General features: G+C 40.6%; 1 protein-coding gene and 1 long non-coding RNA gene across 3 annotated transcripts in view; both read right to left on the reverse strand.

The window, feature by feature from the left end:
• The window catches only part of thsd7ba (thrombospondin, type I, domain containing 7Ba), a 225,420-nt gene that overhangs the window by 140,679 nt on the left and 57,620 nt on the right, over positions 1-27,121 (reverse strand). For both annotated transcript variants that reach the window (XM_037789632.1, XM_037789633.1), the window contains 2 exons: positions 25,857-26,201; positions 18,322-18,498 (listed from right to left, as the gene is read on the reverse strand). In XM_037789632.1, the coding sequence (XP_037645560.1) occupies positions 18,322-18,481 (160 nt within the window). In that variant the 5' untranslated portion in view covers positions 18,482-18,498; positions 25,857-26,201. The remainder of the gene's footprint in view (positions 1-18,321; positions 18,499-25,856; positions 26,202-27,121) is intronic.
• Positions 980-6,459, reverse strand: LOC119500135. Its single transcript, XR_005209556.1, has 3 exons — positions 6,450-6,459; positions 3,598-3,604; positions 980-1,302 (listed from the first exon to the last, which is right to left on the reverse strand). It is a non-coding gene; the product is annotated as an uncharacterized LOC119500135 (long non-coding RNA).

Here is a 27,121-nt window from a genome sequence, read left to right on the forward strand (position 1 = left end):
TTTTTTTTCCATCTGATGTGAAAAAGGCAAATTACACTGTACAGGCTACACAGAGTGAACAGGCTATATTTCTGTTCCTATAATATATTCAACTTGTTAGATCAGCCCACAGGTTCAGTCCCTATAGCTCCTCTGGTCAGCTAATGGCTTGGAAGATCTGATCGCCACCAGGTATCCAAGTGTGACGGGTTTGGTTTTATCATGACTACTGACCAGAGCTGTGTGTCACTCTGGATAAGAGCATCTGCCAAATGTAAGTGTAATTATAGACATGTTTTGATCCAGAACATAACGCAAAGTTTAACTTCAAATGGTAAATACAATTAATGTTTAACCAAGGATTCTCAGCCTGTTTATATGCATTAAAAAAAAGGTTATGTTTATGTGTCAGGGCTGTTTTTGTTTCTCATTATATGTGAGGTAATTTAACGTCAACAAAAAAGCAAGAGCCTTTGGACAAATACTGTTCAACACATACTGTATTCCTGTAAAAATAAATCCTTTGTGCACAGAGGAAGCACTGACAGAGAATATCTCATTGTTCTCATATCATTGTAAATGTCATAACATTGTTATCTATGGCAGTTTTTCGTCACCTCTTCTCCATTTATAGTTAGGGTGGGTTGTTTTTCCAGCACCTATTGTAAAATACTGCCTTAAGTACTTAAAGGTGCAGTGTGTAGGATCTGGCGGCATCTAGCGGTGAGGTTGCAACCAACTGCAACTTCTCCCGTGTGCTAAGCGTGTAGGAGAACTACGGTGGCCGACACAAAAACACAATTGGCCCTCTCTAGAGTCAGTGTTTGATTCGTTGGTTTTGGGTTACTGTATATACAAGGTGGACTCCTTGAAGAGAACCTGCTCCATATGTAGATATAAACGACTCATTCTTAGCCAACGAAAACACCACGATTGTTATTTTCAGGTGATTATACACTAAAGAAAACTGTGAGGGGGACCGCGAAATAATTTGCTACAAATTATAAAACTGTGCTGTATCATTGAAAAGTGCATATAATGTATACAGATGAGGATTTGCAGCAGTAAAACAAAGCATATCATGTTCATTACTCCCACCCACGTTAGCTTTAGACCAATAGAAACTCCGATATGATTGTGACACAACAATAAGTTCATTATTTTAAAGTTCAAGCACTGACTGAAAGTCAACTTTAGACTGGTAAATTGAAATATCTGGATTTATTTGGACTTGCTATTATTCATTTTCTGCAAGCTTTTAAGATCAGTTACTTGAGATGTAGGCTATAAATCCTGTCAAGTTGAGTCCAAATGCAATTTGAACTAAATCTCCCTCTTTTTAAAGATAAACAAATTATATTAATATTCAATAACACTGCAAATTTCCCCACTGTGGGACTAATAAAGAATTATCTCATCTTATCATAACATGATTCAAATTAAAATGTGTTTTTGTTTATCTCTATGAAACAGGTCTGACGTATTTAGGTTGAAGAGTTTTAAAATACAAATAGTTCCAATAGCATCTAAGAGTACAAGTGGTAGTAAGCATGATATTAATCGGTATAAATGTTCTCCCCTATAAGGAGTCCCTGGCCCCAAAAAGCTTGAGAAACTCTGCTTTAAAAGAGTCACAGAAGTTAACAAATTTCAAATTGTATATGTCTATATGTTCAACCAGACTGCTTTTTAGTGACGGCAGTACACAAGCTCAGCTGACACACAAGGCTGATATACTGCACAGCTTTAGCAGCTTTTCAGTTTCTGTCTGAACTAGTTCTTTAGGCCTCGCTTCATTTGTGATGATTAGCTTCTTTAAATATTCTGACTTTGTCACCGAGTTGCTTTCTGCCATGCTTTTACTCAGACCTCATGCTGCCAGTCTGAGAGCATGATCCCTGATCAAGGAAAGCCCCCCAAGCAACCCTACAGCAAAACCCACCAGCACCCTTTTCCCATCGCTGTCTGTTTATCATTACACTAGTGTTCTCTCCCCTAGTTACATCTTATTGAAATGCAACTTTGTGAGCGCCTCATTTAAATCTCTGTGAACTGCACTCCCACTTGACTTCCATACAAGTTCAACATTACAACTTCAGGTTTGTGAAATTCAATAGTCATTTTTTTTCAACCCAGTTTGAAGGCTGGGGAAAGGTAGTCCTGAGGTAAAGTCACTTTGCTGAGATGAATAATTATAAAATCATTTGTGCCAACTCCCCCTAAAGACATTAGGGGACTTTTTAAGATCTGCAACGTGGTATTATTTCAACGTAATTGCAAATTCTTGGTAAGGATATTTTGGAATTACTCTTATTTTAACATAAATAAAACAATTACAATATTGTCAGAAAGGCTTGTTTTTAAGGATGGTATAGCAGCATGGCTCTAGGGGTGGTAATAACGGTCAGTCATCGGTCAGTAAGTCGGGTGGCCGGGCCATCACTTTGGTCGCAGATGGTGAATATGGTGAGCATCATGTCTGCTTAGCATCAGCATGTTACAGTAGCATGCTGACTTTAGCATTTAGTTCGTTGAACTGATAGACATGTCTGGAGAAATGGCAACAGTCCTTCAGTAGATAAAAGTACAATAACTAAACTTAAGGCTGGCCCACACTCAAATATTTTTCAAACCTTAACAGATGTTGATAATGTGAGAGACCCCACACATAACCACATGGTCTATTAAATAAACAGTTTTCTTCCTATATTATGTGGAGAGCAGCGATTTGGCCAAAACAGCACAGCACACACTAACAGATTCCATTCATGAACGACAAGAGCCCCGACTCTCAAAACCGGTAATCTTGCAGAATCTCTCGCGATCAAAACAAACATGGTGGAAAACGGCCAGGAATAATTAGCAATGTTAGTTTTTGCACTACGTTGTACTCAAAATTCACAAAGAAAAAAGAAAACAAATATGGATTAAGTCGTGGAGAAATGTTAAATAAACATTCCTGTTGTTACCACAAATCAACATGTTGATCCTCCATTTCTGAGGTCCATCTTACTACTACTTTATGCTTTGTGTTTTGCATGAGCCACGGCCGCCATGAATGCAGAAATCCTCCCTTCTTAAGTCAGCTTGATTCCCAAATGGCTATCGTTCTTTCCTACGTGATTGCGTCATCATCTGTACTCTGTCGGCTGGACCTCCGAGCCGATGGGGGGATGTAAAAAACACTCTTAACATACCTCACACTAGGAATATCTGCAGAGATAATCTTTTGAACCATCAAAAATCCAGGGCTTTGCTGACCATTGTCGGGAGGAGGGAATCGGACCCAAATCGGCTTGATTCTCGTGTAGTGTGTACGTATACCCGGCATAAAGCAATCAGCTGGTAGTATTTTTGTGACAGTGACTTCACAAAGAGAAGGTACATGTTGACCAAAGGCATGGTATAAAACTGGAAAAAAAACTCCCTTGTTGCATTGGCTGAATAGCTTTTCTCTGACAGGCTGGAGGTGTGTGTTAACACCATTAAATAGCGCAACTATAGTTTGGTCTAGTTTAATCACGGCTCATAAATTAAAAGATAGGGTCATATTGGTTCAAGGATGTCTTAATGCAAAACACGTATGCCCACATACACACTGAAAGAGTTACAGTTCACTGAAATCCTTCCACTTCTCCATGTTGGCCTTGGAGTGGTCCCTTTCTAACACGACTCTGTAAGAGCTGGAGGACAAACAGCCTTTGGTTTGTACAGCAAATACATTCTAAAGTTCATCCAAAGTTAAAATGAGGCTTCAGCAGTCTGAGTTAGCCAATCGAAACAGCCTGTGTGTACCAATATTTATCTCATAATTATCCCGTTTCTTACTAAGTAATTACTGTATGAGTACTGGAGTTTATTTTGCCTGAAAATAATCCAGATATGTTTAGATGGCAATAGCAGAGATGACTTGTTTTAACGCCTGTGGAATTTATTCATTCCGCCCATTTAGCAAATGTCCCTCTCACCTCATAACTAAAGCAGAAAATTGCAAACTGTGAATTCCACACTGTGATTAAAAAGTCACTCACCAAAATTATTCAACAGCCTCGCTAAACAAAAAAAAAAGAGTTTGAAAGGAAAGCATTAGCAGAATTAATTAAATTGGTTTGTTGTGCCCATTGAGGCCAATAGGTCGATCCAGCTCCCTCTCTACTCTCAACAACAGAGAATTATTCAGCTGCTCATCCCGGGGCGGTGGAAATGAGAATGAACAAGTGGTGAGACTGAATGAAAATGCATGACATGCCGAGAGATGTAAGTGGACAATGGCAAAACTCACAAACAAACCCCTGACGCAGATGATAGTAGATCTCTGGGATATCTGTTCGTTGTTAAAATCCTGTTTAAAGAAGCCAGCCTTGATTGCTTACTATTACATCATCCATCATTGGATGTGCAGTTTTGTAAATTTATGAATTCACAATATTGTTAGAAAGGCTTGTTTTTTTACAACGGTAACAGCGTGGCTCTATGGATGGTAATGACCAACACGTTCTCATCCCAACTCGTCACATACTGACGCTTTGTCGCGACCTTTGGCGTCGCCACTGGTTTAGGCAATATAGTTTTATGACTCCCTGTATAATTGTTATAAATCAGTGCGCAAAGAGAGTCACGACTAATCTTGGGGACATCAAAATCTGACATTTTGAGTGTATGATGTGAATTAGAGCTAAACAGGAAGCTACTTAACTCTGTATTAGCCACGCTAGAATCCAGGAATTCAGGCACTATCTTTGGGGGGTAAGAAGTACAGGTTGGTCCCAACATTCAAAACAAATAAATGAATTAATTAAAATTAAAATTAAACATGTACTGTATACTGGTAGATTCGGTCAATTCATTAATGTAACAGACGCACAGAGCCCCGCTCCAGGAGTCAGGTTTACTAAAAGCCCTGAAATTACTTTGATTATTTTTGGCTGATTGGACCTCTTCTCAGGACTGAGTGTGTGTATACAAATTGGGGGACAAATTATTTACGGACACACTGGATTTCTTTCACCATTGATTTGGTCCCCATCTCTGTTGCTATGCACAAAGCTCAATGCTTAGTCCTAGAAAGTCGGAGAGATTGACCTCTCATTCAGGAAATCTCATTTAGGAAATATTGATTGTTTATATTCTTGTTTATTTAGCTGCATGGGGAAATAATAAATGCAGCAGCGGGGATGAAGGGGGATGCTGAAAGGACACTGACAGAAGTTAATGAGAGTACACGGTTAAACCCAGTAAATTTCGCTTGGCAAAATCCGGTCTGACCACACCTTTATCATGATGACCACACCTCACCAACCTGAGCAGTGGTTTAGTCAGCCGTAAGTGAAAACACTTGTATGAGTGTGCAGAGCTTTTAAGTTACCAACAAAAACATAAAAAACCTGCTCAGGGCCAGCCTATCTCATAGCAATGAGGTTTATAAAATATCAATTTGTTTTCCCAATTATGTCATGGTGAAAAATGAAATTGCTGTCTGGATTATGCTCACAGGCAATGATTTATTTATTTTTTTCAAGTGAAGAATGCTTTTTGTACCACACATAAGTCATAGAGGAGGTGTTTGAGGTGGATGTAGCCTTCGCCCAGGCTACAAGGAGATCTTTCCCTAATCCTCCAAGTGCCGTGAGTACTAAACACAACCATGTAATCGTGCTCTAGTTGCTACATGAGTGGACATTGAAGGGGAGAACAAATGAAATACATTGTCTGTGTATATTTTACTGCAACTGTGTTACTTTAGCAGGTGTCCGACAGACCGCGTGAGTGTGGCGGCGGTGAGTGTGGGGTTATCGGTGGCGTTATAGCTGTGAACGTAGCAGTAGCAGTGTGTGTATAGTTTATTTGTCGGTGAATGAATGCTACTGCTCCCGTGTCTTGCCAGACGCCTGCTGATTAAAGTGAGCCCCAGCCTTAGCAACAACACTGGCTCAGACTCTCTTAAGGTGGGCTGATAAGGTGGACCCGCTATTCTCCTCTAAGTGACAAGCCGCTCCTCTGAGTTTTGCTCAGCTTTTTATTTAATCTTTAATGTTTATTCCAACCCATAGCATTAATCGGTTAGAATACTTAATGTGGGTTAATGGTTTAACGGTTAATTATTAACATCCCTAGTTCCCGCTTTTTCATTGAGGAAACTCCAACACTCGGCCAACCAATCGTGTAACGTCGTCACTCAATAACAGACTTTTGTGTATGTAGGGCTGGCCCTCTGCGGTCCTGCCAAAAACGTTATTTCTAGGACACTGAATTGGTCCATGGCTACTCACTCATCCGGATAGCTCTATACAGCACATCTGCTTCTTGGAACAGATCCTGTATATGAATGGTTTTCAATCCTATTCTGTTAGATGAGTGACGAAACGAATGTTTTGCATTGATTACCGCATTAATACTGGCAGGATAAACCTTCCTCCGGTGTTGTCCTCACAGCCCCTCTCCTCTCTCTATCTTCCACTCTCCGCTTGTACATCCTCTGTTCCGACTAGTCTGTTTCAGCACAGCAGTTGATCAAAGGGTAGACTAAAACAAGCACTCTTGATAGACAGTGCTCCGCAATCACAAAATGACTCATATGGGAGTTTTTCTCAGGTAAGAATAAAATCCATTTGATTTCACCCTGCTGTCTCTCCAGCGTGTTCCCCACCGGGTCAAACACACAGTAAACAGAGTCGGCTATTTTAACGGGTCTCTGCAGAGGCTGCTGTTCACACACAGAGAACATTATTACCATTTTCCTTTTCCTCTGACTTTGGGGTAGTGCATCAGTAAGGAGTCCCCGTCCTCCATTTTTCTGAGGAGATCTTTTAAGTGGAGTGAAACATCCACCGCGGGAAACAAATATCATGTCATTAATTATCAAACAAAGGGGGACATAGTGATAGAAATAGAGTGGGACTCGCAAGAAGAAATGAGAAATCTTATCAGCTGACCTATTTACTTCCAGCTCCGTCTGCAGTAGGGGGGTACAAGCGGTTGTGCTGACAAAGACCGAGCACTCCAGCGTGGAGAACTGCTTGTCAAGGAAACTGCTTGATGAAGAAGATGAACACAAAAGAGGGTTTTTTTTGGTCATTTTGTAGCTTTTAGCTCCTCCTGTATATTCTGCAGCTTCTCCCTGGACTCTCACTGACTCAGTGTGGCTGAGACCTTCAGGCTAACAGTTATTTTTTTATAAAGCAAAGAGGAGTTCATCTCATTAAAACTATTGTAATTACAACAGGCGTGTCATGTTTTGTTAAAGCAGCAAATAGCCTTTTTTTATGAACTGGAATTACAATGAAGCTCCCTCACTAGAGAGCATTTATAGAGCGTATTAAGAGCCCCGACAAAAATGAGGAGCAGAATGATGGAGTAATAATGCCGTGTGACACTGAGGCTTAATTTATTTTGTAGTGTGCAGCAGAGGGTGTCGGATGCTTTGTCCGTCCGTTCCACGCGGGGGCAAATTACTTTTACGGTTCTTTTTTTATGTGCATGACCTTCGCACAGACATGCATAACCCACAAAGTACAAGGTCATTCGCATCAGCTTCAAAACTCAATATTCCCATCTACTAGTAAAGGCATCAAAGAGCAGGACATGCTCCTGCCTGGCTCTCCTCGCTGCTGATTTACTGAAATCTTTGCACTTGGGCCAGTTTGCAGCAGCGGAACAGGAGAAGCTCCTGTCAGCAGGTTTCATCTCATTTGCATTAAAGGAACTGAAGCTGTTGACTCATCAAATTTCAGCATTGTGACTTTTTTTTTGCTTGGGAGGTACAACTGTATTCCTAAAATTCATTCTAAATAACTAGTTGGGTTGAGTTTTTGTTTCAAGGTATCTGCAAGAATTACTGTCCTTGTGCAGTCAGCTATACTACAGAGACTATTGGTATCTTTGCTTATTGTGATGTCATTTCTCGGAGTATCTTCAAATCTCTAAAATCTGTACAACCTAAGCTAAAAGGTTATGTAAAGGTCCTGACACACCAAGCCGACGGTCGGTCGTCGGACAGTTTGGGGCCGTCGTGAGCTTCTGTTGGCCTTGTTTTTCGGTGTGTCCCGCACCGTCGGCTCTAGTCTACCTGTGTCAGAAGCTTTTGGGTCGATTCAGCATGTCGAATCGGCGGTGGAGCTCGTCGGTGAGAGAAATCACTCTGATTGGCTGTTCAGCTTGAGCGAATCAGTGCACGAAAAGAGAAACAGAAGTGAGGAAAGCAAGCCAACGAGTAAAGTCAAGACGGCACACACAGGAGGCTCTTCTTATTTTTCATCCTCCAATATACGGATATTTTCACAACAACATGGACATCTGGAATGATGGTGAGTGAGAAAGGTGTGAAAATGGTCGGCAAACGGCGCTTTATTTCATGTACGTATCATAACAACGGCTTGTATATCCGCAATCCTCGGTCTTCCAGTTTCCCTTTTTGAATGACGAATACAGACTACAGCGGCCTGCTGGTAGGGAGAGCTATTTCCTCTCATGCAGGCGCAGAATGTCTGTGCTAACTGCCCATTGACTGTAGTCTTTGCAGTTTGTTAAAATGCAACTTTTTGGGCGCTAGTTCTTTGATGTCAGCTTGGAGTGTCTGGGCCTTAAGTCAATAAACCATAATAATTGATGAAAGTATTGAAGCTGTGTCATAAATTAAGAAAAATACAAACACCTGCCATGTTTTTTTCATAAAGCGTTACAAAATAAACACACAAAACATATTGATCCAAAAGATTTCTAAGTAGAAACATGAACAAAATATTTCACAACACTCCATAAGTTATTTGAACTATGCACATAGTTTAGTTTTTGACACATCGAGCAGATCGATCGCAAAGGTGTTTTGATAGTTTATTTACGTTCGTAATGGTGTCATCCCGAGCATACAACGAGATAACGTGAAAGACGGAAGCCGTAGCTTTCCGCTGCAAAAAGAATGAATGCTTTAGCTATTACGGTTTCTATTTTAGAACGATTTAAACAGGATCTTTTCATGATCCATTTTTAAAGTGTTGGACAGGATGGTTGATGCTGCACACAGCTAGACACCACTGAGCAGCATCTGAGCACGCCTGTGTTTGTTTCTTCATGTTAAAGTGGACAAAAATAACCAACAAAAATGTAAAAATTCACATAGAATTTTTCACCAGCCATCACACTATCTATATTAATTTGAGAACGATGTATTAATGACACCATTCTGCACACATGGGGCTTTATTAATCAAAAATTAGAAGCTCAAGAGATGCCTATTATGTATTTCAATATTAGTATTAATTGAACCTGCAGGAGTCATTCAGTAATGAGATGACCTTCTGTCTTTGATTCCCATCATTTACACAATGGCACCTCAGGCTCGATATTCCCAGCAGCTATGGGACTCTGGATAATTACTTCGTCACGGCTGTGTGTCTTTCCCTATTCCTCCTTCAAGCCTCTAATGGAAAAATTTGACTGTGGGAGATTTGGCCAGAATTGGAACGTTTTGTATGAGGGCTCATGTGAAAACCCCTGCGCTGCCTGAAAGAGACTTCTGAGAGGAGAGCGGCTCTGAAAGCTAACTCTTCTGTGAGAATATTCTCATGGGATTAAGGATCTGACTGCTAGGAATCTCGTGCCTTGTGGCTCTCGTGAGACAAGCCGCCAGCTTTTATGACAGCCTCAATCAGCTCGCTGCCAGTCAGAAGGAGGGACACGAGTTCAAAATGAGATCTCAATTGAATAATCAATGTAAAGGGGCTTTTTGAAGAGACGTGTCACATTCCGTCAAGGTCGCTTTGATAGCCGAAATACTGAGTTTACTACCATAAATATGGGGCTTCCAATGATGATCGACTTTAAATAAAACAAAGCCGATCCTCCATTTGTCATTCACTTTTCACTGTTTGTGTTTACTGTCGATGGTAAGCCTGTGGCTCTATTTGAAAAACACAGAGCGGATGGGTTTTAAAAAAGCTTGAGATGTAGAATATCGAATTGGAGCCTCAGATCAATAGTCAACTCTGAATTTTATTCACCTTGATCCTAATCAAGCTTACTTGCTGTACTAGATTTAGCCCACCCAAGGGAGATCTGCGGGAAGGCAGAAAGCAAACCACATTTTTTTTTTTTCTTATTTCAAATTTTAATGAGACAGCATTTGTGCACATTTGCAGGAATTTACTGAATTGTACTGCCGAGCTACATAATTGATGGTGAATGAACAGAACAAGAGAAACATCTTGAAAGCTTTACAGTGTTTACAAAAATCCGGAAGAAAACATTTAAATCAAGTGTGTGCATGTGTCGCCTCAAACGGTTGTGAGAGAGGAAATAAAAGCTTGACTAGAACCCTCCTCAGAAGCCCTGGGCTCAAACTGAAGCTGTTGGCTTTGGACAGTGATACTGTTAAAGAAAACCCAGGTGACTCTTTGATGTACATATGAATGGCCAGCTAGCTTCCAAATTATATACTGTATATTCTTTTACTATTGACAGAAGTTAATGTTTCCCTTTGCTTCCCGTATTTGTGGTGAGCCTAAACATGTCTGGATTTATCATATCTGTACCGAAAGGAAGAAAAGCTTATGATTTAATACTTTGAAAACACAGCAGCTGCCCTTATCTGCTGCAAAATTTGTTTGGATTGTATTTCCGCATGTTTATCTTATCACAACACTGAAATCACGATGTGTGGTTGCAGTCAAAATAAAACATGTTGTGGCTTATTTGCCAATTCCATGAAAGCACTCACATAATGGAACTTACCGCTAACATCTTGAACTTGAAATTGCAGCTCCATTTGTTTTTGATAAAGGGTAACTTCGATATTTTTCAACCTGGATCATATTTTCTCATGTTTTTGCATCTAACTGATTAATAGCGACAACAATTTCTGAAATTGGTCCAGTATTGAGGGAGAGCGCTGTAGACGGCAGCTGCTCAAGGGCTGCAATGTGGTGCTATTGGGGCAAGCTGGCACCTTCATTTACGTCCACTAAAAGTGCTTGTTTTTGCCAAGACAGGCTCTGATTGTTATTATTAGTGTCTGACAACATTATGGAAAGAGTCTCGCTCGAGGAGAAGTGTCGTTCTGAAATCTGGTAATGTGACGTGTTGCCGGAAGACAACGGTGGAGTAGTGGTATACATCCTTGGTGGAACTGCGAGTGCCAGCCTGGCAGAGTTTGTTGTTTTGTAGTACAGAAAGCGTAGCTTAGTGTTAACTAAAGATTTGTATATTTAGATGATTTCGTCAATGTGGATGAGGTCTTTGAATTCGATGGCCGCTGGTATTTATTTGAGTATACGGATATTCAGATTTCACAATGAGACTTCTCCTTGACTTGGACACGAAAACAAACAAACCGGATCAAGCGAAAGGTCAAGAAAACATTTTATTTCTCTGTAGGGTCCTTTCCATAATGTTGTCAGACACTTATAATAACAATCTGAGCCTGTCAGTAACAAAAACAAGCACTTTTAGTGGACGTAACATTACTTAACCTCTGGGCTGCCAGTTATAGTGTTATCCCTCAATACTGGACCAATTTCAGAAATTGGTGTCCCGATTGGTCACTTAGACACAAAATCATGGGAAAATAGGGTCCAGGTTGAAAAATACCAAAGTTACCCTTTAATTTGTTTGTCAAATGCTCGTCACACGATGCTGTGACATCACTGATTGGCGTGTAGCAGAAGTTTTGTAGCATAGAGAGCAGCAGCAGCAGTTTTCTGCCCTGAGTGAATCATTGCTTATTTACCTTTAAAGCTCCCTATACAGTATGCAGCAGCACAAGAAGTCCCACTTTGATACACAGCTGTTGTCAAACTGCTGACAACTGCAGAGCCCACAGGACAAATCACCTGGCAGCAGTCATCGTTGGGATTACATTAAAATAAAAAAGTGAGTTCTGAGAAAGTACCTTTCAAAAAGTTAACAAACATGCCATCTCCAACACATTTCAGCAAAAAGGGGTTATAGCTATTCCAGCTGGATCTGAGAAGTCACTAGGCGAGAGGTGATTTCTAGCAACGATGCTAGTCCACACACCACAACACTTTATAATTCAAGATTTTAGCTGGAGGCAAGATAACTCACTGGAGAATTGATATTCTAAAAAACCCATATAACGTCTTATCTGTCCACTGAGCTATGGGGGTCGTTGACGAGGGATACAAACTTTTGTGGCCTGCTGCGACACTGTTAGCTATCATTATTAATTAAATCATTAAATTATTAACTATTTTAGACAAGAATCATTTCAGATTTAGTGACAGAAATGTGAGCAAGATAACACACAAACCTCAATAAACATTATTCCTAGAAGTTTCAAAAAACCAACCTGTCCAAGCCAAGCCGTTTGAGGTAATTGCGAAAACGTAAACTTGATGCGGTACTATACTACTAATCTACCTGGATACAAAGTATCTCAAATTGGCTCAATATTGAGGAACTACAACATTAAAATACTCTTGCATGTATTTGTTGCTGATATAAACAGAATATTATAATATTATATAATAATATAACACTGAAAGACGCCCTTCTTCATAATGAGTACTTTTACTTTTGATACTTTAAGTACATTTTTCTGAAAATACTTCTGTACTTCTATTTAAGTAACATTTTGAATTCAGGAATTTTACTTGTAATGTAAAGTATTTTAGACTGTGGTATTTCTACTTAAGTAAAGGAGCTGAGTACTTCTTCCACCACTGGTCATTTGTCATTTACAGCTGATAACATCTGCGAAGGGTCTCTATAACTACAGCACTGGTCACACCACACCTACGGTTATCATTTATAGTCTGTGTGTATTCTCTGAACACTTTTCCTGGCCCGTGCTGCACATAACAATTACTATTCATGCTCCCAAGAGGAAGGAACCTGTTGGATCTTGGGATTGTTCCTCCAGCACACACTGTCAGGACAAACTTTGACTCCTTTAATAAAACAATTCTTTGACTGTGAAAGTAGCTGACAGGGCGATGCATTTACCTTTGCTGTGATGCTAACTGGCTAAAAAAAAATGCATTTGCTTAATGTGATTTCCTTTTTTCTTTTGTCACTGTTAAAGTGAAAAAGCCCTCTGTAAATTATTCAGTTCAATTTGGTTAAATGTGAAATCCTGGTAGACTGGATGCCAGCACACGGCCTCTTTTGAGCTTATTTTTCAGAAACAACAGAGGCTCACTGCAGCACTGATGTTTGATTTCAGCTTTGATGGCGCAACAGTGTGGTGAGATTGCAAATAAATACACTCAGACTCTGAAATGAAATGTAAATGTTGCCTGACTCCATCACTCCACACATGAAGTTATTTTTTCTCGCAGTCACAAGGCTGTAAGACCATACAGGTCCTGGAGCTTCAGCCCCGTAAAAAACTCTTTGAATAATCCAGCAGGAGCTGAGAGAGATCCCTCTCATTAAAGGAAAACCTTTATTGATTTCTCAATCTTTTGAAAATCATTGCCCCTCAGCTGATTCTTATAGCTGAAAGTTTCCACATAATTTAAATGAACAGACAGCTTAATTATTCAACCCTCCAGAGAACACTGCGGGATTTATCAAAACATACGCAAATAATCTCATTTGTATAGCCAAAAACGGAAGAAATATGAATGAAACAAGTGAATAATGTTAAAGGTACTATATGTAACTTTCAGAAAATCCTTGTTATTAATGACACCGGTGGCCGTTAAGTGAACTGCAGTCAGCATCCTGTTGCTCGCACTACGTACGCTTGAGCGATCATCCTGGGCACTGGCCAAAAGAGTGACCTGACATTACATTCATTATGTATATCACCTTCACTATCTGTAATGTCCAATATCCATGATACGAACTAGCTTGCCATTTTCCAAATTACTTCATCAGCTAACGTTACGATGCAAAACCATCCCGAGTCCTTTGCATAGAAATCATTCTGCAGGCTCTTATAGGCAACCGAGAATGTCTTGGAAGGTCTCAGTTTTTAAGTTACACTACAATCTGTTCACACAATGGCAATAAATCAATTAATACAAATTGTTACATATAGTATCTTTAAAATACATAGTCGCTAAACAAGAGCATTATTTTAATCATAGCGCTTACTGCGGTCTTAATACTGTACACAGTCTCAAATGTATTGTTAAAATGATGTTGGAATATGAATTTTTTTCTCCTCAGAGATCCCGAACTAGTCGGATTCCCTCGACAAATACGGGAAAATAAGAACTTAAATAAAAGGTGTTTTTTTCTGTTTTAGAGAGATGCTTTGATGCCTCACCTGGGATGTATCTAAGAATAAAAACAGCTCTTTTCCTGTTTGTTAAAGCATTTTAAAAAGACTTTCTACAGAGAATTTACACTCATTTCAAAGATGCCAAATGAAAACCTGAGAGAGAGGATCTTACTTCTTCTTCAGTAGACTAAAGCTGACACTGGATGAGCGCGGCGTCTTGCTGTCGTGTTTAAATGCAGATGCTTATGGAAGTCAAAATAAATCCAATTTGAACGCTCCCTTTTGGGGGGATATCAGCATTCTGAAGCTAACAGGTCTGTATGTGATCCCTTGAATTTCAAAAACAAAATTTAAAAGGCAAAAAGCTACAGACTGCAAACTTTCACTCGTCTGCCATTATATTGTAAAATCAATTTCATACACAACATAAACTAGTTATATGCAATCTGTAGCAGTGCTACAACACTAATGTAATGAAGTAAAACACACACAGAGAGCAATGCAAATCACACTGTGCTGCACCAGTCGACAGCAGAGGGAACATCCAGTCCTTATCATGTGCGATTACCTCTTATGGCATTTTCCTCACGCAGTTTGATATCAGAAATAATATATAGATCACTGACTGCTACCTTCTGTAGTTGAACAAAGAGCCTCACACGCTTGCATGTTGGTTTTAACTCTTATTACCATCTTAGAGTATTCTCTAGTGTGCTGCGAGTTAATGGTAAACGTATACTCCGCTGTTAAAAAGGGCAAGTGTGGTTGTTTGAAAGCGTTTGTCTTTGAACAGTCACTTTAAAGAGTTAAATAATAGCCCCATTAGGCGCAGTGTTTCAGCGCTCCATTCTGCCTCTCCAAGACACTGATGAAGGTCAAGCTTAAATGGCTCCAGCTCTCCGTTTGAGCCAGAGACTCCCGGCTTAGCCACAGCTCTGGGAACTGGCTCACACAAAAGACTTACCCCACAATGCTGCTGGCCTAGATAGACACACCAAACGCACAATAGGGTGGCTGTGCATAATTTAGAGCGCATCTTTCCTACGTTGACAAGTCCCAAAATTAAAAAGGGAGCTTGTCAGCCAAATGAAGTATTCAACTATATTATGTGCACGGTGGAGATGGGGGAAGTTAAATCAATATTTGCCAACACGGACGTAACAATCAGGCTTGTGATGTAAAGCCTGGAGCTGCTGAGACACGTGTGTGTGTGGCCCCGAGGAATGTTTGCTCATTCAAACCAAACTATAGCAAACGCGTCCTTGTTCTGTAACGCGACATAGTTTATTGTACAACTGACTGTTCTGCAACTGAAGTTTCAAAGCCCTGTGATACACAGTCCCTCGCTTTTCCCTGGCGTCAAACAGTCACCAGGAGGTGGATATATTCAGAGGTGGGGCATGTTAAGTTAGAGATTTCTCCTTTCTTGTTACGAAAGTGGTTTTCTTTTCAAGCAACGACTCAACTCAAGCGACAACTCGTAAGCCATCTTAGCCCTGCGAGGGTGTTCAAATCCTCACTCGTGTCCCGGTTACATCCCCTTTTGAACATACGCTCCTTCAAGAGAAATTAATCAATGTTCTTTATCACTTGGGCAGTGTCATTACCCGACCGCAGAGTGAGAAATTAAAGTGCTAATCGCACAGCAAGTGGGGCGTTTTGTGTGGGAAGGCCAAGTTTTCCTCCTCAAGCTGCTCCGGAGATGCGTCTTCAATTATATTTGTTAAGCGAGTGAAGGATGAAAGGTGAGATTACCTCGACTTGTCTTCAAAAGAGAAGTGATGTCAGCAAATACGATGGATGTTTGTTCATAAAATATTGCATGGATGCACATACTAAGAAGGCATTCATATAAAATCAACATATTTAGACTCAACATTCACAGAACAATACATATACTGTATGCAGCATGCTGTTCATTGAAAACATGTCAACCAGACAATAACTGGGGCTATAAATCCACAGCAGAACACACCAGGACATGATTATTTACTGTGCACCGATGTCTCATTAACCTTGTCACGTATCCACAGCATACACATCATTATGGTAACAATCGAAGCCCCGCTTGTCACCACGGGGCTGGAGCCGGATAGTCCGTCAGAACGGAGGTATTATTATGCTAACTGCCCTGGCGTAAGGACCCTTTGGCTTGATGACGTCCAATAGCAGCCTGAGGTTTATGCTCCCCAACAATGTGTGTGAGAAAGAGGAGGATTACTTCCCCTGCAGAAATGGTTGCACTGAAAATGAATGTAGTATTTTTCTCCTATAATGAGAAGTAGTAATGACTGTCTGACTCTGGTGTGTGTGTATACGGTCTGTATACTGGTGTGTGTGTGCTCACACTTGCAGCATATCCAACTGTACTGTACTGTATGAACCAGTTCAGAGAGGTCTGTCTTGTTGTCCTTGCACTTGAATGGTAAAAAAAAATATATATATATATATATATATATATCAATTTTATAATACCTTCTGAGCAACCTTGGTAAATGAGCAGCAGCTAAATGAACTCGATGTGTGGAATTAAAACTGACCACTTGCAGTAATTTTGCTCCATAGATGAAAAACTTGGATTATTGCAGTTGAATCAGGGGGTGACCTCCGGGTCTGAGAAGTGAAGCCAATGCTGAAGTACCTTAAACATGCACTCTTTCTAATTGCCAGCAGGGGGCGACTCCTCTGGTTGCAAAAAGAACGCAGATTCTATAGAAGTCTATGAGAAAATGACCCTAATTCTCACTAGAGATGTTCCGATACCATTATTTCCTTCCCGATATCGATTCCAATACCTGTACTTGCGGTATCGGCTGATACAAGCATGATAAAAATATATATAGTTATTATTATTATTATTCAATAGCTGTTTACTACCGACCATGTATGCATGTGATATGATGACTATCTTTGTTGTATGGCATGGCTCAGGTTAAATCCTTTGTAAACAAACAAACGCATTCCAGCTATACATGACTACATAATAGGAATCATCTGTGGATGCACATCCTGGACACATCCTCTCGCAACAACAGAGGCGTGGCCAAAACAGTCAGAGACAACCAGCAATACAATGAAAGAAATATATATAAGCAGTATATATATATATCTTGAAAGCCCACATGGCAAAAGCCACTGCAGGCGGTGCATCCACAGATGATTCCTGTTATGTAATAATGTAGTCCCTTTCCTGATTGGTGTCTGTGTCTCACCTGATATATTTAAACTGGCATTACGTCTTGAATGATCGTGCTGATGACGGCATATAGCTGTAACGTGTTTGTTTGTTTGCCCAGAATAAACTAAAAAAGACTCTTTATCTGTGAAGGCCGGTGATTTGTTTCTTCTGTTCTTACCACTACCTGACACCCGATACTGTTCAAGATTAAGAGACGTAGTCGCTGCTATTTTCTATTATGTCTAAATCCTTTGTAAAACATGAACAAATAAAGAAAAGGAAATGATTTTGGGTTAAACAAGTTGATTTTTTCCTGGTTTAATAAATTATGGTGTCAGATCAGTGCATAGACTGGCGTACTCGGTGATACCCGATCCAGAATTCTGGGCAGTATCGGACGCATTTCCAATACAGGTATCATAACAACTCTACTTTTCACTTGATTTATTACCTCAGTAGTTCATTGTAGACATGAGTTTATGGTCTCAATCGCTAGTTGCAAGTCTTCTTCAATACAGCATGATGTTCATTTAGTAAATTATGATCCCATTTAGAGTCAAATAGACCATAAAGCAGGGTATGCTTTAGGGCGGGGCTACCTTGTGATTGACAGGTCGCTACCATGGCGTTGTCCGGTCTGGGAGTTGTCCGTGTTTTCATCTTACGACTTTAACCTTTTCACTGTGTGTTTTCAGTTCATAAAAATTTGTTATAACCTTTTTGGCCTTTTGAAAATGTCTTATTTAGCGTTCGGTTGTACTTAGCTACATCCTCTCATGTCACTTCTGGTTGCAAAAAAACAAGATGTTGACGTCCAAAATGACGTACTCAAGGCTTCAAAATGGCAATCCACAAACTAATGGGTGACGTCACGGTGACTACGTCCACTTCTTATATACAGTCTATGATTTGAATAGTAAAAAAAGGGGGCATTGACAACACATTTATAGCAAATAAAAAGAAGAATTAAACATTTTACCTGCTTTCCATGAGAAGTGATGGTCCTTAGGAAACACAATGTCTGACTGGACTGAGAAGGAAAAGAGAGACAAGAGGAGGAAGAGGCTGAGGTGGTTCCCAGCTCGCCGCGTCCAGGCAATGACCCCAAAGTCATCTTTTAGAGTCATAGTCCAGCCCATTGCTTCCTCTCTTACTCCTGTGGGAAGAACATGCAATTCATCAGTAAGCCACTCATAAAAATGGAGAGAGCCGTGGGTCGGAGACACAAGGGGAAGAGACTGTGTGTAAGCTCTTCAAAAATGGGGAAAGTGGAGAAGGTGTCAGACACTCTGTCCCACTGAAACCTGCAGCCTAGAAACACGACTTTCAGTGTCACCTTCCAAACTGCATAACAGTCTCTCGCACGTGAACCACAGTGTTTCTTTCTTTCTCATTTTTTTTAATCATGCATATGAGAGTGATACCATGGCTACTTCTCCTCCCACATAGACCATGCATAATTAGTCAGAGAGGCTTGAGAATCTCAGCCTCCCAAGGTAGAAGTGGACACATGTATTGCAGGAAGGGGATACTTTAAGCTTGGAGTAATACGGGGTATTAGTACCTTTTTATTGCAGCTCATTTATTCCTATCTCTCCTGCTACTGTGATTCATGTCCTAGGAGTGTTAGGGATTAGTGCTGGATTCACTAGGCCTCTAATTGTGTTGTACAGTAGCCCTGGGAGGCAAGTGAGAAAAAAAAAGATCTGGTGATCCATTTTCTAAGTCTGATCTAAATAATTTTTATGATTCAAGTAAAAGTGAAGACAGTTTTTTCTGGGATAATCTTTTTAAGTTTCTTAATGTTTTTTTTTTTAATCTGTGAAACAGATGGGGAACACTTTTTGTCAGGGCAAAACAAAAACTTTTGCCAGGATAATTTTTCGATTTTAGTTTTTTTTCGTCTGTGAAAAAAAGTGAAAAAAAAAAAATATTGGCGGATGACAAAAAGTTTTTTTTTCTCCATGCACTCTAAACATGTATTTGGTGTAAGCAAGTTAAATAAATTTAAATTAAAACTCACCTGGAAGGAAACATGAATGTGTTTAGTCCTATTTAGAACATGGGGTAGTGGCGCACTTTAGCCTCTTGTGGCCGAAATGAGAATTACAACAACAAACACCAACTGATGACCCTGACAAAAAAAAAAGTTTTTCACCCGTTTTCACAGATGAGAAAACATAACAAACTTAGAAAGATTATCCTGGCAAAACCGCTTTTTCACCGGTTCTGAAGTCATAAACAGGTGAGAAAACTATTTAGATCAGCCTAGAGCTGCAACGACTAATCGTTTAATTGATCAGTTGTAAACTATTAAAATAATCGCCAACTATTTTGATAATTGATTAATCGGTTTGAGTAATTTTTTTCAGAAAAAAATAAGACAAAATTCTCTGATTCCAGCTTCTTAAATGAGAATATTTTCTGATTTCTTTACTCCTCTATGACAGTCAACTATCTTTGAATTGTGGACAAAATCAGACATTTGAGGACATCATCTTGGGAAGCTTTTTCACCGTTTTCTGATATTTTATAGACCAAAGAACTAATCGATTAATATAGAAAATAATCAACAGATTAATCAACAATGAAAATAATCGTTAGTTGCAGCCCTAGATCAGACTTAAAGAAATGGATCACCAGAATTGTTTTTCCTCACTTGCCTCCCAGAGCTTCCATAGTATTGCACTAACAGCAAAATTATTAATGAATATGGAGTTGTACCACCTGTTGCTTTGAGAGACTGATGTTATGGCGTTCATGACTGCGGTGCTTCATTTTCCAAAAACTAATTTTGCTGCACCGTAGCACTTGGGTCTTGTGAGATTTGTTATTATTGGCTTATCATCCCACAGAGCCCTGCCTGCAGTTTCTCGTCATTCTGCAATCATGAACTCGACGTAAGATCTAAATCACTTTTTGATTCACAGCAAAACTTAGGATTGTAACACATAATTACGCACACAACTGAATGCAATTGCATGAATTGTGCAACAGAGAGTTGCTGCATATGAGAGGGAAGTGATAAACATATCAGCTGGTGAATTTATTGAGTTTATTTTGAGATACAGTGTAATAAGACGGATGGTTTCTATAGTATTGTTTGTATTTTTTCACTAAAAGCAATAATTTTACCTGAACTTAGTTACAAAGTGCAGCATGACAATATGTAAATCTGCTTTTAATTTCATTTTTATTTAACGTTGCAGACCACCACAACACATTGGGTTTACATTTTCCTTTGATAACTACGTATCATAGAGAGTATTTGATGGTAGATTAACTACAGAGAGGCAGCGGGCATTTGAGATTTAAGATTATTTACACATGGTGTGTTTGTGAAAGCGCCGGGTGCTTGATTATTTTTTGCTTGATTTCATTCAGGGAAATTAGATTTTGACTTTCCAGCTTTAGCTGTGTTTTGGTGGGGGCAAAAAAATTGTTTAATGAAAAAGAATTGCAGGATGGAGATGGCTTGGTGCCCAGAAATGGGCTGCCAGATGCCTAGTTTTTGATGGACTGTCCAATTTTCCTCTGGGTTTGATGTGTTATTCTATAGTCAAAAGTGGTTTGGTCTCTTTCTGTCAGAAGGGCTTTTAAAGGTGCAATGTGTAAGATATGGCCAGAATTTAAAAATAAATAAATAACATTATTAACAGAATGTGAAGAGGTTACAGTTTTGTCATCTGTGTTGCAGAGATATCTACTGACTGAGAATGCTAAACGACTAGTCCCGGCCCGTCCTGTTTTGTAATACCACTTGTACCTCGAGAGGTGATAGTGACTCACTGCCGCGTCCAGTCTGCCCTCAGTTCAATATGAGAGGACGAAGAAGTAGAGCTGTCAATAATACATCCATGGTCTCTGTGTACGTTTTGATAGTTTGTTTATTGAATTGAATCCAAAGTGGCAGAAACGAGAAAACGCCTTGCACGTTTGCCTCGTACTCCCTTCACTGGTAGTAGAACGTGCAGAAACTTCGGGAAACAGACGGACCTTCCGTTAGCAGTTAGCTCAAATTCAACCAGTGGTGCAAACCCAGCTCTAGGGGTCTGATCCCGGGGGACTGCGCCGACTCCCCACCAGATCAGCAAACGTTCTGTTGCCGCCGATACATAGGTTAGACCCTGCGCTCCACTATCCCGCTGTGCCAGGGTTTTCATCGGCCGAATCCAAGCTGCCACAGCCATTATTAAGCTCCGTCACTTGGAGCTGCCGCAGGCTCCCTTCCCGGGGAAGCAGTCCCCCAGTGGCATGGAAGACGAAACGAAAAAAACAAGATGTTCCCGGGGACCAAGCCAATAAACAAACGATCAAAACGTACCATAAAAGCCCTGGTTAGTGGCACAGTAAACACAAAGATGGCTAACGTAAACTATAGGCCGATGCCACACGTGAAGATTATAAGATAGCGTTATCAAAGTTTTAGCCCTTTGGTCAAATTTTGCATAGATTGTATGGACCCAGTAGTAGAGGTGAAATGATGACCACTATGTCTTTGGAGCATATGGCCAGGAATTATACATTACAACTTTAAGCTCAGGGTTTGGCATTTCAACATACAGCTCTTGTTTGTATCGGTCCTCAATAATCTGCAGCATGTGTTTCCCACATCCTATACAGGCACATACAGTATGTGGCGCACCATCCACTCTCTGTGTATAATGAATGCAACTTTCTTTTTTGTTTTGTTTTATTAAAGCTGCCTTTGTCTCACATTTTGTGATGGCCAGAGAATTTATTCTGTTTGGATGAATGAGCAGAATAGGCTGGCACTTACACAGCCATATGCCAATTAGACACCTCTGGTTGCTGATTACTAGCCAACCTCTCGGGCTGCTCTGCTCTGGAAGCCATACCTGACTGCACCCAGATTACATCCTCCCTCTAGCCAGTCTAATTTGACTATTCATGGGACAAGCGGCGCTCTCCATCGGCTCACAGAACGTGTCACAGCTGATTGGGAAACATGGTCTTGAACAAAAACAAGCAATGAAAACAAGCATGACCCCGAGGCATCCAACTATTGTTTTTCAAAGACAGACATTGGGGATTACCATAGTGTTAGATATGGTTTGTAAAATCAGAGGAATGCTTTTCCAAAAGCCGACCAGTTTAAAGAGTTAGAGGCAATTGTGTTCATACGGCTCGGTCAGTAGAGGGGGGATGCAGGCTATCCTGAAAATCTTTAAAAAAAAAAAAAGAAAAGCGCTTAAGCTGCTAAATATCTGGGTCAAAGGAATCCTGCCAGACTCTCAGTGGTCACAGAAAACCTGGCAAACAGCAGCGTGGCTCAGATGCTGCTGTGCATCCTATTAGATACTCCGTGATCTGATGGAACGCAATCTGCTTCACGGTCTCCTGTGGTCCCTACTCGCTGGATCCAGACAGAAAGGACCCTGCAGCTACCATAAGAGAACAGATGAGCAACACTCCACAGCCTTCTCTTTCACAGGTGGTCACAATAATTAATGTTTGATTAGATCTTTCCAAATGAATGGCAAAAGCTAATTTGGTATGCCAAGGCTCTGAACAATCACAGAGCGATCCTCCAGCCTCTCTTTAAATAAGCCAAACGGCCAGTTCTATCTGGAGTGGAAACAAAAGGCATTTGATCCCAGTACGTTTTCCAGGGATGCCAACCTCTCCCACATAATTATGTGGCCAACCAGCTCATTCTCTCTTCACATTCTCTCGGCTTAAATTCCCGTCCATATCCCTGCGCTCTTCTTTGTATGCCGCATCCAGTATATTCAGGTTAACGCAGCTGCAAGTACTTTCTTCACGTTGTGGTGCATGTAATTGTTTTTGATTGGGTTTGGCAATATAAAAGCAGAAAGACATTCTCACCCAAAGATTTTTGCAGATGTTTTCATTGGCAGGAATGACCATGACAGCACTGAAACAATGAAGAAAAGCAATGCGCAACTCAGTTTTTTTGTATTCTTTTGATCAGAGGCTTGTGGGTGCAGCTGCATTCATCTGTCACTGTATGGACTGATATGTGAGAATATTGCTGTCCATCTCCATTTTTATTCCTGAATTCTTCAGACACCGTTAGTCTGTTCAGAGCTGTAACAAAGGCGACTTTTTTTTGTCGTTGGCTGAGCAGATGATGACAGCTCTGGCACATACTGCGTATTTGCCGTTTCCAAAAAAGGTTTAGCCTGTACGGACTTTTCATCATGAATGTACAACAAACGGGCACTGTTGATTGAAAAGGAGTTGAAAAAAATGTGGACAGATCGGCCCAGTATCCTAGGAATTATATCCATTCTGGACGAATCTGCACCTCTCAATTTACATCCAATGCCAGCGATCAGTGTCAAAGCAGGAAGTAGTTTTCCCTATATATAGCGGGGCAAATAGTAAGGGGTGGTGGATGGGCGTGTAGCAAGTTCCCCTTTCATGCATGAGACTGGAGATTTGGCACATCATGGACTTGCCTTTATCAACTGTAGCCACGATCTTTCCCTGACCTAAACAAGGTTTTTTAGCTGCCCAGTTGCCAGGAAACAAGGTTGGACGTTTCAAACCAGAGATACGTTGGATGTCTGCGTTTTTGCATTCGGTGAGAGCAAGTGACATAAAGAGCAAAAAGAGACGGGTGATGAGGTGGATGGGTCCAACAAACACGGGGCTTTCATACAGGAGACCACTGTTCGTGTCCCGTGCGTCACGTTACAATCAGCTGAACATGTAGTTCTTTTCTAAACCTAGTGTTTTTTTAGCGTTGTTAGGGTTGTTACATTATTATTTGAACACAAACCGTTGTCTTTTTTCTAACCTAAACCAAGTAGTTTTGTTGCCTAAACCTAACCGATCATTTCACAACGTTAACCACGTGGCATTGCATTTCTTCTCGTGATACGAGGCTGATATGAAACGCATTTATGAAATGTATTTTGGGTTCAAAAACGTCGCCAATTCAACGTTGCAGAAATGTCCAATGCCAAAAAATTTTCTGCCGACTGGGTTGTGTTTTAGCTGCCTAACCCTAAATATAACTTGACATTAGTATATTTACCATAACACGCAGCTCAGCTTTATTAGTAGCGCATCATGCAGTAGCTTCATGTCACCGGCTTCCATTAAAAATGACTTGTAGAATGTTTGCTGTGTCGCTCGTAGTGTGAAAAAAATCATTCGTTGTGTACAGTTGCCATGGTTACGGGTGTCGTTCTCCTCTATCGCCAGGTTAGTGGAAAAGTCCATGTCACTCTGTAATACAGCAGATGGACTCTCCCGAGTTAACCCGGTAATCATTTTCAAACTCTGGCTGTGTGGACAGAACCGCTGCCTCTCTGTTATTTCTGCTCACCGAGCTTTACCGCAGATATCTGTGCTCTCCACTGCAGAGCAGCGACTCTCTCAGAAGTGGATTCACTCATTCGTTCACTAAAATATTGTTCATTGTCTGAGTTTAGAGAAGCTAAAGCATTTTAATATTTCTTTGGTGGATATCTAGCGAAAGATTTAGATGGTTGACCGTCAACATTAGTCCTGGAACTTAGTCATTCCTTCAGTCAAAGGAGTCAAAGGTCTTTAGTGGCACAGTTAAGAACAGGAATCCTTCCTCTGGCCCTTGAAGTCGGTAGATTTAAAAATATCCAGGAGGAAAACAAGTTGTGCCAAGTATGCAAGTTAGGACAAGTTGAAAATGAAAGTTTATTTGTTTAGTATTATTTGGAACTTATATTGCTACTCTGGTTTCTGCCTTTGTCTTTTCTTTATTTTCTAAATAACGGTGTCTTGTAAGCCAGTTTGGGCTGGGCATACTATTTATGCATGACACAATAATAATCAAATCAAATCAAATCAATCTTTCCGATAGCAGCCCGATAACATTACATCCACAGCATTTGATAATGTTTCATTAGCTTACCTATTTATAAATGTCAGCATGCTGCCCGAATGTTTCTGTGTTTTTTTCCCAGCTGTTTTGTTGCTGCTTCTTGTCTAATTCTCAGTGGGTCGAAGATGATTTTAGTCCATAAATCTGTTTGATCCAAAACCTGGTAACACCAGATAACTATACTGACAGAGACAGTACGTTACCGAATGCAAGATGCTTCTTATTAACGGTAGTGTAAAAGGTCAAGCGGCTAAATAAACTTTTGAACAGGGACATTTTGGGTGGCGGGAAATAATGTTTTACTATTCAGGAGCCTGAGGCTACCGTTTGTGATTCCACACAAGCATACAGGTCGCTGAATGAGATTTTGCATTATAACAGTCGGCTAATTAGTTTGTTTATTGTTTTATTTGTTGTTGAAAAATGTCTTGCATTTCATCATTTATTTTAAATTTAATTTGGTCTTGTTTCAGTCATGACAACAAGATTGACAACTAATATTTTGTCATAGTTTCCAAAATGAGCACCGGTTGGGACAGATATGACGAGGCAATGTGGCTGCACCATAGAATAAATCCCTGAAATCCCCAAAATTCCCTCAAAATCAACTCCCAAACTGCAAACCCACGTTAATCTGACACAGATGATTTTGCAAGTACCTGAGCCAGATGACTGCCAGTCATCCCTTTGGTTGATCTGGTTGGTGCAGTGGCAGATGTTGTTTTTTTACAAGTCCTTCCACAGAAGACAGGAGCAGGGCAGAGGAGGCCTCCAAAGATGTTAAGTCTGACAGGGACGGTAAATCAGCTGTGCCAGGCCCTCCGCCTGAAGCATCATGCAGTGGCTTAATCCTGTGTGAATCAATGTGCAGGGGGCTGGGACTGTGTCACACCTCCAGCAGCACTGAGTGGCATTAACTCCCTGGCGCTGGCTCTGTCAAGTCCCCTGCACCCACTGATGTTCCCACCGGAGGTTGGCACGAGAGTCAGCCTGGGCTACGGGGTCTGAGGTAGAGGAAGACACAAAGAGACAAGGAGAAAAACTGATATAAACATCTGATACCACAGCAGAGTGAAATCTGACACTTCATACAATGACACTCGAGATTATATTTCTTTCACATGATGCATTGTGGTGAGCTATCTTGCATCGCAGGGGTGTGCAAACAGAGAAAAGGAGGAAATGACAACGTGTAGATGCAAGGAGGCTCCATAAAGATGCATGACTTGAAGGCAGCGTCCTTTCATGCTATGCACATCCTTGCACACTCCAGAGGCATGACTTTGCTGTGATTTACAACCCATTCATCTCTTCTGTCTGTGTTCATTCTATTCATCTTAGCAGAAAGATCTCAGAGAAAGTTTCTGTGCATATAAAAAATATGTTTCCCAAATTTAGATTTGCTGCAGTTACAGAGGGGGAAGGGCAACGTCACTTATGCATCGTATTAGCACAGGGTTGGTTGTTGTTTGTGGATTTTACATTAAACTGAGAGGCTTATGGTCATGATTTGTCACTGTATGTGTCACATCCTGACAGTAATATCAAAGAGAAGAGTAGCAGCTTGGGTTTTTGCTCTCCTATGACATTCAATGATTACATGTCAACCTTGCAGCCAAGCCTGTTTCTGAGAGCTCATCCAGAGGAAACTCTGATTCTATTAACAACTCCTGCCCTTGTCTCCAATCCAGCCCCAACTCCTTCCCCACCGGCCCCACCTCGAAGCTTCCCTCCCTTATTGACCTTCCTGGCCACGCTCCTGAAAACCCCCCAGATCCCAGTGACCCAGACCTTATTCCCCGAGGCCTTTAAGTGCTTTGCCTCGCCATTCCATGGTGACTCAAATGAGCTTGCCTCTGTAGCTGCACTTCTGCTACCCTGGCCGGCTACTAACTAAATAAAAGCCAACAAATAGGATGGAAGA

This window comes from Sebastes umbrosus, chromosome 13 (genome assembly GCF_015220745.1).
Source record: "Sebastes umbrosus isolate fSebUmb1 chromosome 13, fSebUmb1.pri, whole genome shotgun sequence".
In the NCBI taxonomy this organism is placed as follows: Eukaryota; Metazoa; Chordata; class Actinopteri; order Perciformes; family Sebastidae; genus Sebastes; species Sebastes umbrosus.